At 33.6% G+C, this 12990-nt stretch overlaps 1 protein-coding gene across 5 annotated transcripts in view; it reads right to left on the reverse strand.

The window, feature by feature from the left end:
- The window catches only part of HMGCLL1 (3-hydroxymethyl-3-methylglutaryl-CoA lyase like 1), a 203299-nt gene that overhangs the window by 105815 nt on the left and 84494 nt on the right, over nucleotides 1–12990 (reverse strand). For all 5 annotated transcript variants that reach the window (XM_055330866.1, XM_055330868.1, XM_055330869.1 and 2 more), the window contains 2 exons: nucleotides 6928–6991; nucleotides 4984–5172 (listed from right to left, as the gene is read on the reverse strand). In XM_055330866.1, coding sequence (XP_055186841.1) covers nucleotides 4984–5172; nucleotides 6928–6991 — 253 coding nt within the window. The remainder of the gene's footprint in view (nucleotides 1–4983; nucleotides 5173–6927; nucleotides 6992–12990) is intronic.

Raw genomic sequence — 12990 nt, forward strand, 5'->3', positions numbered from 1 at the left:
GTCCTAAAGAAAGTCACTAATCAAAAGGGAAGAGAGCAAGAGAAGAAACAAAGAACTACAAAAACAACCAGAGAACACTTAACAAAATGGCAATAGATATAAACCTATCAATAATTAAATGTTAATGCCCTAAATGCTCCTATTCAAAAGATATAGGGTGACTGAATGAATTAAAAAAAAAGCAAGACCATCTATATAGCTGCCTATAAGAGACTACCTTCAGACCTAAAGATATATATAGATGAAAAGTGAAGGGATGGAAAAGATATACCATGAAAAATGGAAATAAAAAAGTTAGGACAGCAATATTACATAACACAAAATAGACTTTAGAACAAATATTGTAACAAGAGACAAAATGGACATTACATAATGAAAGAAAGATCAAGCCAACAATAGGATATAACAATTATAAATAACTATGCACCCAAACACAGAAGCAACTAAATATATAAAGCAAATTATTAACAGACATAAAGGGAGGAATTGACAGTTATTAAATGATAGTAGGGAAATGGAACACCCCATTTACATCAATGGGTAGATCATCCAGAAGAAAATCAATAAAGAAATGCTTGTTTTAAACATACATTAGACCAGATGGACTTAATAGATATATACAAAAATTCCATCCCAAAACAGTAGAATACACATTCCTTCAAGTGTAGATGGAAAATTCTTCAGAAGAGATCCCATGTTAGGACATAAACCATGTCTCAGTAAATTTAAGACGACTTACATCATATCAAGGATCTTTCCCAAACATGACAGAAAGAAGCTAGAAATTACAAGAAAAAAAAAAGAAAAAAAAACAGACAAGTGGAGACTAAACAACATGTTTGTAAACAGTGAGTGTGTCTCCAAAGAAATTAAATAGCAAATCAAACAGTACATGGAGACAAATGAAAACAGAAACACATTACTTCAAAATCTTTGGGACATAGCAAAAGCAGTTCTAAGAGGAAATTTTATAGAGAAAAAGACCTATCTCAAGAAACAGGAAAAAATCTCAACAATATAACATTATGCCTAAAGAACCCAGAAAAAGAACAAACAAACCCCTAAGTTAGTAGAAGGAAGTAATAAAGATCAGAATGAAATAAATGACATAAATTCTAAAAATACAGTAGAAAAGATCAGTGAAATTAAGATCGGTGTCTTTGAAAAGGTAAACAAAATTGAAAGCCAGATTCGTTACAAAAAAAAAAAAAGAGAGAGAGAGAGGGGACACAAATGAAATCAGAAACAAAAGAAGAGAAATAACAACCAACACCACAGGAATACAAAGAATTGTAAGAGACTACTATGATAAATTATACATCTCAATTTGGACACCCCAAAAGAAATGGATTAATTCCTAGAAATATATACTCTTCCAAGACTGAAACAGGAAAATGGAAAATCTGAAAAGACTGATCCATGAAATTGAATAAAAAATCAGGGATCCCTGGGTGGCGCAGCGGTTTGGCGCCTGCCTTTGGCCCAGGGCGCGATCCTGGAGACCTGGATCGAGTCCCACGTCGGGCTCCCGGTGCATGGAGCCTGCTTCTCCCTCTGCCTGTGTCTCTGCCTCTCTCTCTCTCTCTCTCTCTGACTATCATAAATAAATAAAAAAATTAAAAAAATAGTTTAAAAAAAAAGAAATTGAATCAAAAATCAAAAAATTCCCAACAAACAGAAGTCCAGAACCTGATGGCTTCACAGGTTATTTCTACCAAATATTTTAAGAAGAGTTAATATCGATCTTTCTCAAACTATCCCAAAAAAATTAAAGAGGAGGGAAAGCTTCCTAATTCATTCTACAAAACCATCATTACCATGATACAAAAAACAAAGACACTATTTAAAAAGGAAATTACATGCTAATGTCTCTGATGAACATAGATGCAAAATCATCAACAAAATATTATCAAACAAAATCAATAATACATTAAGGATAATTCACCATAATCAAGGGGGATTTATTACAGGGATGCAAGGATGATTCAATATTCACAAATCAATATACATGATATACTATGTTAATAAAATGAAGAATAAAAATCTTATCTCAATAGATGCAGATAAAACACTTGACAAAATTCAACATCACTTAATAAAAACTCTTCAAAAAAGTGGGTTTAAATGGAACATATTAAAGGCCACGTATGACAAACGCAGTTATAATATTTGATGGTAAAAAGCAGAAAGCTTTTCCTCTCAGATCAGGAATGAGACAAGGATATCCAATCTTGCCAGTTAGCTTCAGCAATCAGACAAAAAAAAAATCCAAATTGTTATAGAAGAAGTATAACTCTCACTATTTGCAAATGACATGATACTATAGATAAGACTCTAAAGAGTACACCAAAAATGCTGTTAGAACCACAAAATGAATTAAGCAATGTTGCAGGATACAAAATGAATAAAGAAAAATCTGTTGCATTTCTATACAGTAATAACAAAGTGAAAGAAAGAAAAAGGCCAATCTTCATTTACAACTGCATCAATAAAAGTAAGATACCTAGGGATAAATTTAACCAAGCAGGAAAAACTTGTGGTTTGAAATCCATAAGACATTGATGAAAGAAATTGAAGACGACAAAAAGAAATGGAAAGCTACATCATGCTCATGGATTGGAAGAATTAACATCATTAAAATGCTCATACAAACCATAATAATCTACAGATTTAACGCAATCCTTTCAAAGTACCAACAGCATTTTTTTCACATAACTAGAACAAACAATTGTAAAATTGGTAGGGAAGTACAAAATACCCTGAATAGCCAAAACAATATTGAGAAAGAAGAACAAAGCTAGAGGTCTCACAATCCCAGATTCCAAAATATACTACAAAGCTAAACTAATCAGAACAGAATGGTTCTGGCACAGAAACAAACAAATAGATCAAAAGAACAGGACAGAGAGCCTAAAATAAACCCAGAGATGGTTAAGTTCATCTGTGACAAAGGACATCAGAATATCCACAAGAAGAAGTCAAGAATATACAATGGGAAAAGACTGTCTATTTAGGTGCTAGGAAAACTGGACAGCTACATGCAGAAGAATGGAACTGGACCACTTTCTTACACCATGCACAAAAATAAATTTGAACGGATTAAAAACAGAAATATGAAGCCTGGAACCATGAAACTCTTAATATGAAACACAGGCAGTAATCTCTTAGACACTGGGCTTAGCAATATTTTTCTATACTCATCTTCTCAGGGACAGGGAACAAAAGCAAAATTAAACTATTAGGATCACACCACCATAAAAAGCTTTTGCACAGTGAAGGAAACCAACAAAACAAAAAGGCATCCTACCAAATGGGAGAAGGTATCTGCAAATGATGTATCCAATAAGGGGATAACGTCCAAAATATATTAAGAACTTACACAATTTAACACCAAGAAAAGTCCAATTAAAAATAGGAAGGGGACCTGAATAGACATGCATTTTTATGTTGTTATTTTTAATTTTATTTATTTATTCATGATGGACAGAGAGAGAGAGAGAGAGAGAGAGAGGCAGAGACATAGGCAGAGGGAGAAGCAAGCAGGGAGCCCAATGCAAGACTCGATCCTGGAACTCCAGCATCACACCCTGAGCCAAAGGCAGACGCTCAACTGCTGAGCCACCCAGGCATCCCTAGACACGTATTTTTAAAGGAGACATACAGATGGTCAACAGACATATGAAAAGATACTCAGTATGACTCATCATCAGGGAAATACAAATCAAAACCACAATGAGATATTGGCTCACACCTGTCAGAATGGCTAGTATCAAAAAGACAAGAAATAATAAGTGCTAGTGAGGATGTGGAAAAATAGTAACTCTAGTGCACTGTTGGTTAAAATGTAAATTGGGGCAGCCGCAGTGGAAAACGGTATATAATTTCCTCAGAAAATTAAAAATAGAAATACCATACAACCCAGTATTTCAACTTCTGGGCATTTATTGGAAGAAAACAAAACCACTAATTTAAAAAGATATAGGCACCTATCCATTCCGTGGCAACATTATTTACAATAACCAAGATATGAAATCAACTTTTTTTTTTTTTTAATTCATGAGAGACACAAGATAGGGAGAGAGAGAGAGGCAGAGACACAGGCAGAGGGAGAAGCAGGCTCCATGCAGGGAGCCCGACGTGGGACTGGATCCCGAGTCTCCAGGATCACACCCTGGGCTGAAGGCGGCGCTAAACCACTGAGCCACCTGGGCTGCCCTGAAATCAACTTATATGTCCATCAATAGATGAAAGGATAAAGAAGATGTGGTACATATATACACAAGGCAGTATTATTCAGCCATAAAAAGAAACGAAATCTTGCCACTCACAACAACATAGATGTTGCAAATAAGCCAGATAAAAAAGACAAATGCTGTGTGTATAATAATACATGTCTGTAAACAAGCCAGACAGGAAAAGACATATACTATATGATTTCTCTTATAAGCAGAATTTAAAAACCAAAACAAACAAGCAAAGAAAAAACACAAATAGACTCATAAATACTGGTTGCCAGAAGGAAGGAGGATAGGGGAAATGGATAAAATAGATGAATGGTATTAAGAAGTACAAACTTCCAGTTACAAAACAAAGTCATAATCATGAAAAGCATGTGGAACATAGTCCATATTGCTGTAAGTTTATATGGTGACCAAGAAGAACTACACTTACTGTGGTGATCTTTTCTTAATGTATATAATTATTGAATTACTATGTTGCACCTAAAACTAGTATAATATTGTATGTCAACTACCCTTCAGTAAAAAAGAACAAATTTTATCAAATCAAATTAATAGTAATAGGAGACATAATTGCCCTAAAAAGAAGTGTGTAATTTACAGAAATTTCCTGAGTGCTTGTCATGTGGTAGGCACTGTTAAACATTATATTCATAGCAATTTATAAATATTTTCCCACTAAAGCTCTTAACATTTATAAGTAAGGATATCCATTTTATACACATACACAAATAATACAAAATACCTGAAGGGCCGTAAGGATATTTGCTAAGGCTTGTCCATATGTGTCATGGCAATGAACAGCAAGAGCACTAGATGGGATTTCCTTCATGACACTCTCCAACATTCTCTTCATGCTTCCTGGAGTTCCCACTCCAGTGGTGTCTCCGAGAGAAATCTCATAACAGCCCATGCCATACAGTTTCTTAGATACCTGTCAGGAAAAGTTGGGAGTTAGTAAAATAATGTAAATGAACAGATTCAAACCCTGTTATTTCTTAGCAATAACCTAGAAGTAAAAGTCACAACTAAGATTAGTTTTGTATTCATGGAAAACCTTATATTTTAGTTTTCTGGTCCTTTTCCTTGTTTATTAAATCCTAAATATTATATAAAAGTTATAAAGATATGACTATATTTTTTCTAAAGTTTGCCTTAGAGTCATAAATATCTACACTGTTCAATTATGAAATTATAAGCTACAATTTCAATTATGAGAGGCTTCCTTTCTCAACCCTTTAATCAAACAGAAGCATTACAAATTTGCTTTGGAAGTAGTATTTCTCAAGGTGCTGGATTAGAGTTCAAGAGATATCAATACTAGTTCCAGCTCTGTAAATAAGTATTTCTGTGATTGGTAGTTACTATATATTTCTAACTTAGTTTTTCTGGCTCATAAATGGATGTACTTGTGCAAAGTAAACTGTAAGTTCCCTTTAAGCTAGGTTACTAATGTCCCTTTGAAAGAGCAATAGGACTTTGCAAGGAAGAAGCATGGTATGTTAACAAAGACATGAGTTCTGGAATCAGACAAGCCTGGATTTAAATCTCAGCTGCCACTCATGCTAGTAATGTGATACTGGGTAGAATTACCTTTTAAAGCTCTGGTCTCTCTTCTGTAAAATATAGACAACAAACACTCTTACTTAGCATATTTTCTTTCTAAGCATTATTAATGTTTTTAGAATTACACTAATGATGATGCTAGTAAGGACATGTTGGAAGTGTTAAGAAAAGTATATGCAATTATGAATGTAAATTAATAACAAAGTCTTAGAAGAGTCCCATGCAGGTGAAGGACTACAACATTGAAGCTTCTTTATTTTATATTATAGACCTCTGTGTGCAAAGGTCTCTCTTAAAAAATAGACTATGGGATAGCACTCATTTGAAAAAAAATCTACAGTAAATTTCAAAAGTTCAAATGAAAGTACAAAAGAGGAATGGCTTTAGCCAAACTGAAAGTTTATCCTTCCTAAATTTTGATTTTTCTAACAATGCAATCTTCACTACTTCAGTACCACATTACAAAATATATGAAAAGAACAACAGATACAAATTAATATTTCATATACAAATGAGTTCTGGAGAGCCTATTATAGTGTCAAAGACTGAGTATCTTGTATTCATTGGTATCAATTAATAAGTAGGAAAAGGAAATAGAAAGTGAATGTCAATAAGCAGGTCTTTAGTGACTATAATCAATTTCCCGCACAACTGCTAATAAAGGAACTTGAATCTCAGCAGTAAGAGCTATAGGATCTCAAGGTCACAGAAACCGTGTCCAGCAAAAGTGGTGTATACTCTGATACAAGTGCCAAAGTGTGCAGGACAAAAACAAGGCGACCCTAGCTGGGCTACCAAAGTGAAGTTTAAGTGTGTGTGCGGCAAGTGCCCTCACATTCTGATGGACCGTGGAAAGGTCACTCCCTGAGTTCTACCCAGGAAAAAATGAAACAGGTGTTTTTATTCCTTTACCTTGAGCACCCAAATGATAAGACTCAAATGTTACTTAACTTTCAAGAGCTATAAACAGTTAATTAGTTAATAACTTGATCAAACTTGTCTTCCATTTCATGGTTCTCCTTCAATTTTGCTGTGCAGATGCAATAACAGTAAGGAAAATAGGCCCCTTTTAAAAATAATATACATCATTTTACTAAGAACTAGGAAACCAGGCGTATCTTACTTCTGTCACTTTTTGTGGTGTGATGTTTCCTTCGTATGGACAGCCCAGGGCACAAGACACATACCTAAGTTTAAAACACAGAGTCATATAAATATATAGATGATGGATAAATCATTTCTCAATTTGCACTTTATAAAAATAAAGAAATTGCTAAAAAGTCATCAAAATGTATTTTACACTAATCCATTATTCTCAGAACTAATAAAAGCCATTTTGGAATATTTTCAATTTAACTCACATTTTTATCTAGTAATTACAATTTGATGTATGTTATTTGATGGCTGAAGAGAATAACATAACAGATGTTTATCTTGTGGAGTTTTTTATACTATAGTAACACATGAACATTCAAAGCAATAAAATACCACCAAACTACATAGTTTTATTTAAATAAGTACATACATCCAACTGTCAAATATCCAGGTCTCTGGAATCATAGAGAGATAACATGTAGATGACTAACTGAATTTCTCTTCACTCCCATCTGGATCTTTTGGCCTCATTTAGATACAGTCATTAATCACCCCCAAACTCCTAAACCTGGCCACAGCCTCAAAGTTCATCTTGTTTATCTCTCATGGGTATACCTAAATCATCCCAAACAGAAGAGTTTTAGTCTATGTTTAAAAGACTCCAAATAAAGATATTCCATAAGCTTCTTCGACAATTTAATATAAAAGTCAAGCCTTTCCTGAAATAATGCTACTTTTCCATCTTAAAGTATTAAGCTTTAGAAAAAGCCTGTTTTAGCTATTTTCAGTTCAACACCAATCTCATTTTATTAAACTTTCCTCGGAGATTTTACAACACTTGTATTAAAATAATGCATCATGTGGTTGATTGTCAGGGATGAAGCAATTCACATGAGAGAGGGGTGGTAGGAAATGAGGCTGGAGATCCAATTCTCTGAGCCAGAATATCATAGGCTTTAGATAATAAGGCCCTTGAATGCCACGCCAAGGAGTCTGAACTTTGAGATCACTCAAAATTATTAGGTAATGTACTGACAAGATCAGAGTAGTTTTCCAGAAATGTTAACTCTTAGAGAACTCTGGAAGTGGTTGTCAGAGGAAAAGTGGAGACAAAACAAGACAGACCATAAGACTGTATTTCCATGATTCTAAGATGCTGTCCATTATAGGATATGCTATGAATTTCATAAAAGATTTTGGAGTAAAAAAATAAACTATATATTCAATGATTCAACCCATACCTATTGATTTCAACATGTAATCTAATTTCAAAAGTATCAAAATGTGAATAAAAGTTTTATTTTGAAATTAAAATAATCAATTTAATAAATTAGTAGGTAGTGGTGATGAGGACAGAGGAGTAAGAGGCTAATTCAATTAAAATTTAGAAGTTATGCTGGAGAGGAAATCTATTTCTCTGCTCTAATAGTTACTATAATTTTGTTTGACTAATCTGTATAAATTTAATCAACACAAGTGGAAAGGAAATGTTACGTATATCTAACACTTGGAAAAGATGGCTGAGGTTGGTAGAACACATATTTTCAATTTGGATACAATGATCATAGATAAATTGTGTGTGTGTACACATGTGTATAATCACCTTTTTTCTAAACCCAAAATATGTGATTAAATAGAAAATTAAAGCCATATATTTACATGTTATTTCCCTAAAAATGAAAAAAAAATCCTAAAAAACAAGTGCAAAACAATAAAAGCAAACAAACTTCTCATTCCCAACTTATCTGGGAATGATATCATTTTGTGCTGTGACTTTAACTAAAATCCACATGCATTTTCATTCACTCAAGTTTTCCTTCTAATCCCGTGTGTAACTAGGGATAATACATAGATTTGAGAGTATCTAGTCTAAAGTATCTCCTCACTACTATGCCATAGCCCCTTTTATCTATTTTTGATTGGCTGGTGGTTAAATTTCTCACAGACATATCTGAAATTATTTCATACTCTGCTGAAACCCCATACTACAACCTCTCCATTTCTTTTTCTTTTCTTTTTTTTTATCCAGTTTCTTACTTTTGGCTTAACATATTTTTTATAGAACTACATCCTTCGATATTTCTTTCAGTAATGGCTGAGTCTTGCAGACTATTTTGTCAGCAAATGATTTTATCTCACCCTCACTACTGTATAGTAGTTTGGCTAGGTATAAAATTCTAGGTTAACAGTCATTCTGCCATTTTAAACATATTTTACCATCTCTGCTCTCAGTTTTGCTGATGAGAATTTTGCTATCTAATGGTACTGCCTTATACCAATTTTATAGTAATTTGTTCTCTATTACCCTTAGGATTCTCTGTTTGTATCTAATATTCTACATTTTACCATGAGAATGTCAGGAGTTGTTATACTTCTTTAATATTTACATTGATGTTTTTCTTCAAATCTAGAAAATCCTCAAGGTAGTGGTTAATCAAGCCTCTCATATCTAATTTCCCTTTTTTCTCTTTCTGAAAATTTTCTTAGGCATTCGTTCTTAACCTCACTTTCAAAAGTTCTATTAAAATTTTCTATGTTTTATTATTGCAATTTCCTTAAATCCTACTTCTAGTCACTGATACCCATTTCAACTGTTTGTGATTTGCTGCTCAATGCAATCATCATTTTTATTTAATAAATGTATTTTTCATTTCAAGAAAAGTTTCTTTATGCAAAAGCTTCATTATTTTTTGTAAAGATTTGTTCTTCTATGTTCTTCCTTTGCCTCTATATTTTGAAGGGTTATTTTATCATCTTCTATTCAGATTATTCTATTTCCTTATTTTCTGTTAAAGTTTTCCTGCTTTTTCTTTTTGCTTTTTTCTTAGGGTACTTTGTATCATCATGTAGTATATAATTTTTACTGTGCTTTTTTATAGTTATTTTAGTTTCTGTAGGTGTTCCATGAGAGTCTTGAGTTATTCAAATGTTTCTGTAAACAAGATCTGACTTCTTTTTACCCTTTCCCTGTGGACTTTACCAGTTCTTGGACAAATTTCTACTTGAATTACTTAATTTGGTTTTTCAGAATACTCCACAAGTTCTACTGACTTTGCATTTGCAAGGAGGTGATTCCTAGCTCCAAGAATAATCACTTTCAAATCCATACTTTAGTAGAGTATCTATCTTTTCCTCTTATATACATTAAAATTCCATTTTCAAGACACTAGGAGTTACATCTGAAATAGATACCCCATTTGCTAGTGGCATCAACCTGCATGCTTACCACACTTTCTTTGATGAAATCTGAGGACTTTCTTTTCTGAGTTTGGCTATATGTTTTAAAAGTGGTTATATTTATGTGCTAGTAATGGGAACAAAAGGGAGCCTCTGCATCAACTCAGTCCTCCACAGTCTCTGGCTTTCATCATTACATAGATAGATAATTCCAGGAATAACTCCAAATCTCACGAACATTACAAACTGATTTCCTGACACATTCACATGCCATATTAAGTTTACTCTGTCCAAAATGGTGCTCATTCCTGTTTCCCCTGCATTTGCCATTTAAAAAAAATAATAGCAATTTTCAGAATCTGTTCTGCCAAATCACTTAAAACTGATATTTGAGAACATATTCAGTAACTGGGTTGGTTGGTTCTTTGGCTCCAGCTAGCATGTGACCACTTGTAGTGCCCCCCACCCCCACCCAAAGACTACAGAATGGTCTCTGAGTATTTTCTTCAGGACAGCTGCATACATCTCCTAAGGGATTTACTTGCCTCTGGTGTCACACCACTCATTTGTACACTAGTAACTACTGACAAAATAATATGACTACGGCATAGATCTAATTACAAGGGTTTATACTCTGAGAATCTTTAGTTGCTTATCATTGTCTACCAAATAAGTTTGGTGTTCAAGTTTAGCAATTTGTGAAACTTCAGCATAACTTACTACCTCTTTCCCATTACACAGCTTCAAAAACTCCCATTCCAATGAAAGTAAACCTTTTCCTGTTACTTAAACATTTCTTGAGATTTCTCTTCACTATGCCTTTGTTCTTTGTAGATTTCCTGCCCCACCTGAAAAGGCCATTATTTCTGATTATGCTTCCATATATTTACCTATCTTTAATGAATTCATTTTATTGACACCTTCTGCATTACGTTTCTCCAAATCGCCCCAGAGAAATTTAGTACAGTATTACTTTAAACCTGAATAAGATTTTTTTCTTAACGTATTTGTTTTTTTTGACTATATAATAATATTTCTATATAATATTATTCTTCAGTCTGCTGGAAACTCTTCAAAGTTTGGCCACTTTTTCATTTTCATATTCCACACGGTATCATTAGACAGTACATTACATAAAACAGTCAATATTTCTTGAATGAACTAATGCACATATGTATTAAGGTCCCATTTTCATCATCTGAATAATTTTCTACAAAATTCCTAATCTTTACTCTAAATGGATAGCCTCGTTCAGACCATTAATGTTCTAAATCCTGTAGCCAGAGAGGATAGCATATGAGTTCAGACTTAGAATGATATTTTAAACATTATATAGGATGACAAAATAATAAAGGATTCACTAACTATATTGAAGCTCATCATGATAAAATTCAAAGCATGGGTTACAATAAACTCTGCAGATAGAAATGTGAATTGTTTTATTTTTATTTGTGCTTGTTAAGGCCATTTATCGGTATTGTGCAAAATCATGATAAAAGAGAAACAGGCATTCAAGTCTTTAACAACTTACCTGGTGAAACTGAGTCAAAAAAGTACCTACAGTGAGGCCTTACCCAACCCTACCTTTCCAATTACCCTACATACTTTAATAATTTTGCCAAAAAAACCCAAAAGGATGAGGAAAAGCCTGGAATAAATGTTGCAAAAACTTTAAATGGAAACAATCAACCACTGCTATCCTCAGAAGAGAAATGAAATGCCAAGAGCAAGGAGATGACATGTGATGTCAATTAAACATAATTAAGATATTTAAATGTAGGAGCTGTTTTGATGCAGTCATGCAGAGTACATCCACTTATAAACAATACAAAATAACATTCCATTATTAATAAGTCAACCAAAAGTTGATTGTTGATAGCCTGTTGAACACTTAATGCTTCAGATGATATAAGAAATAAAGACTGTTCTTTAGTCTCAAGGAACAATTCTGCTAAGATGCTCTTTTTTGCTTTACAATGCTAATTTAATGAGAAATGAAAAAAACACATTCTTTACTCAAAGGCTCTGTATGAAAGCTGTTGAGATATGATTGTACGAATACAGCTTACACATATTAACTATTGCTGGGTATGTGTTATTCGGATACACAGCAGTGCCAGAATAATATGTAAGGCTAAAAAAAAAGTATAAACCCTCAAACCATATGTATGACAGAAAATAGCTTTAACAGATGTCTCATTTTTAGAGTTTTATGTACCGTGTTTGGTAAATGATGCTTTGAATTGCTCTTCTAATTTTTCTTCCAGGCCAACACAAAGGCCTCAGTTTAACAGAGGCTGGAAAGGAACTTGACCAATAAACTGTCCACTTAGAAGATGGTGCTATACATGCAACTGAATTCCATTGGGGTAGATCATCCAATGGAAGTTATTTGCTACATTAGTTATGAGAAACACTAACTGCTGATCACTGTGTATTAACTGGGGAAGCTCACTATCACACTCAATAATATTGCTACTACCTTCAGGATCAGGATCAGAATCTGTAACAACATGTATTTTGACAAAAAAGAATAGAAATACAACAGGGGCAAAATGGTTTGGCTAACAAATAAGCAGGATGCAAGTTCTTGAATAAATGGGTTTGTGTTAAAATTATCTCTCAAAGGGAAAACCAGTGAAAAATGATGACTTTGAGGGGAAAGAAGTGACCTTACTTCACAGCAGTTAGAAAGATTGCCATTTTAGAGCCTAGAAATTATACAGAGCTAGCAGCTAGTCAAAAAATCATTAAGCACAATAATTTCCTAGCATCAAGAGGGTTTCATTAAAGAAGTTGGTCAGTGATACACATTATATACTCTTATTCAGAAGTCCTCCAGCCAGGACAGCCCCAGTGGCATAGTGGTTTAGTGCTGCCTAAGCTTGGGGTGCGACCTGGAGACCTGGGATTG

This window comes from Nyctereutes procyonoides, unplaced genomic scaffold (genome assembly GCF_905146905.1).
Source record: "Nyctereutes procyonoides isolate TBG_1078 unplaced genomic scaffold, NYPRO_anot_genome, whole genome shotgun sequence".
Classification (NCBI taxonomy): domain Eukaryota; kingdom Metazoa; phylum Chordata; class Mammalia; order Carnivora; family Canidae; genus Nyctereutes; species Nyctereutes procyonoides.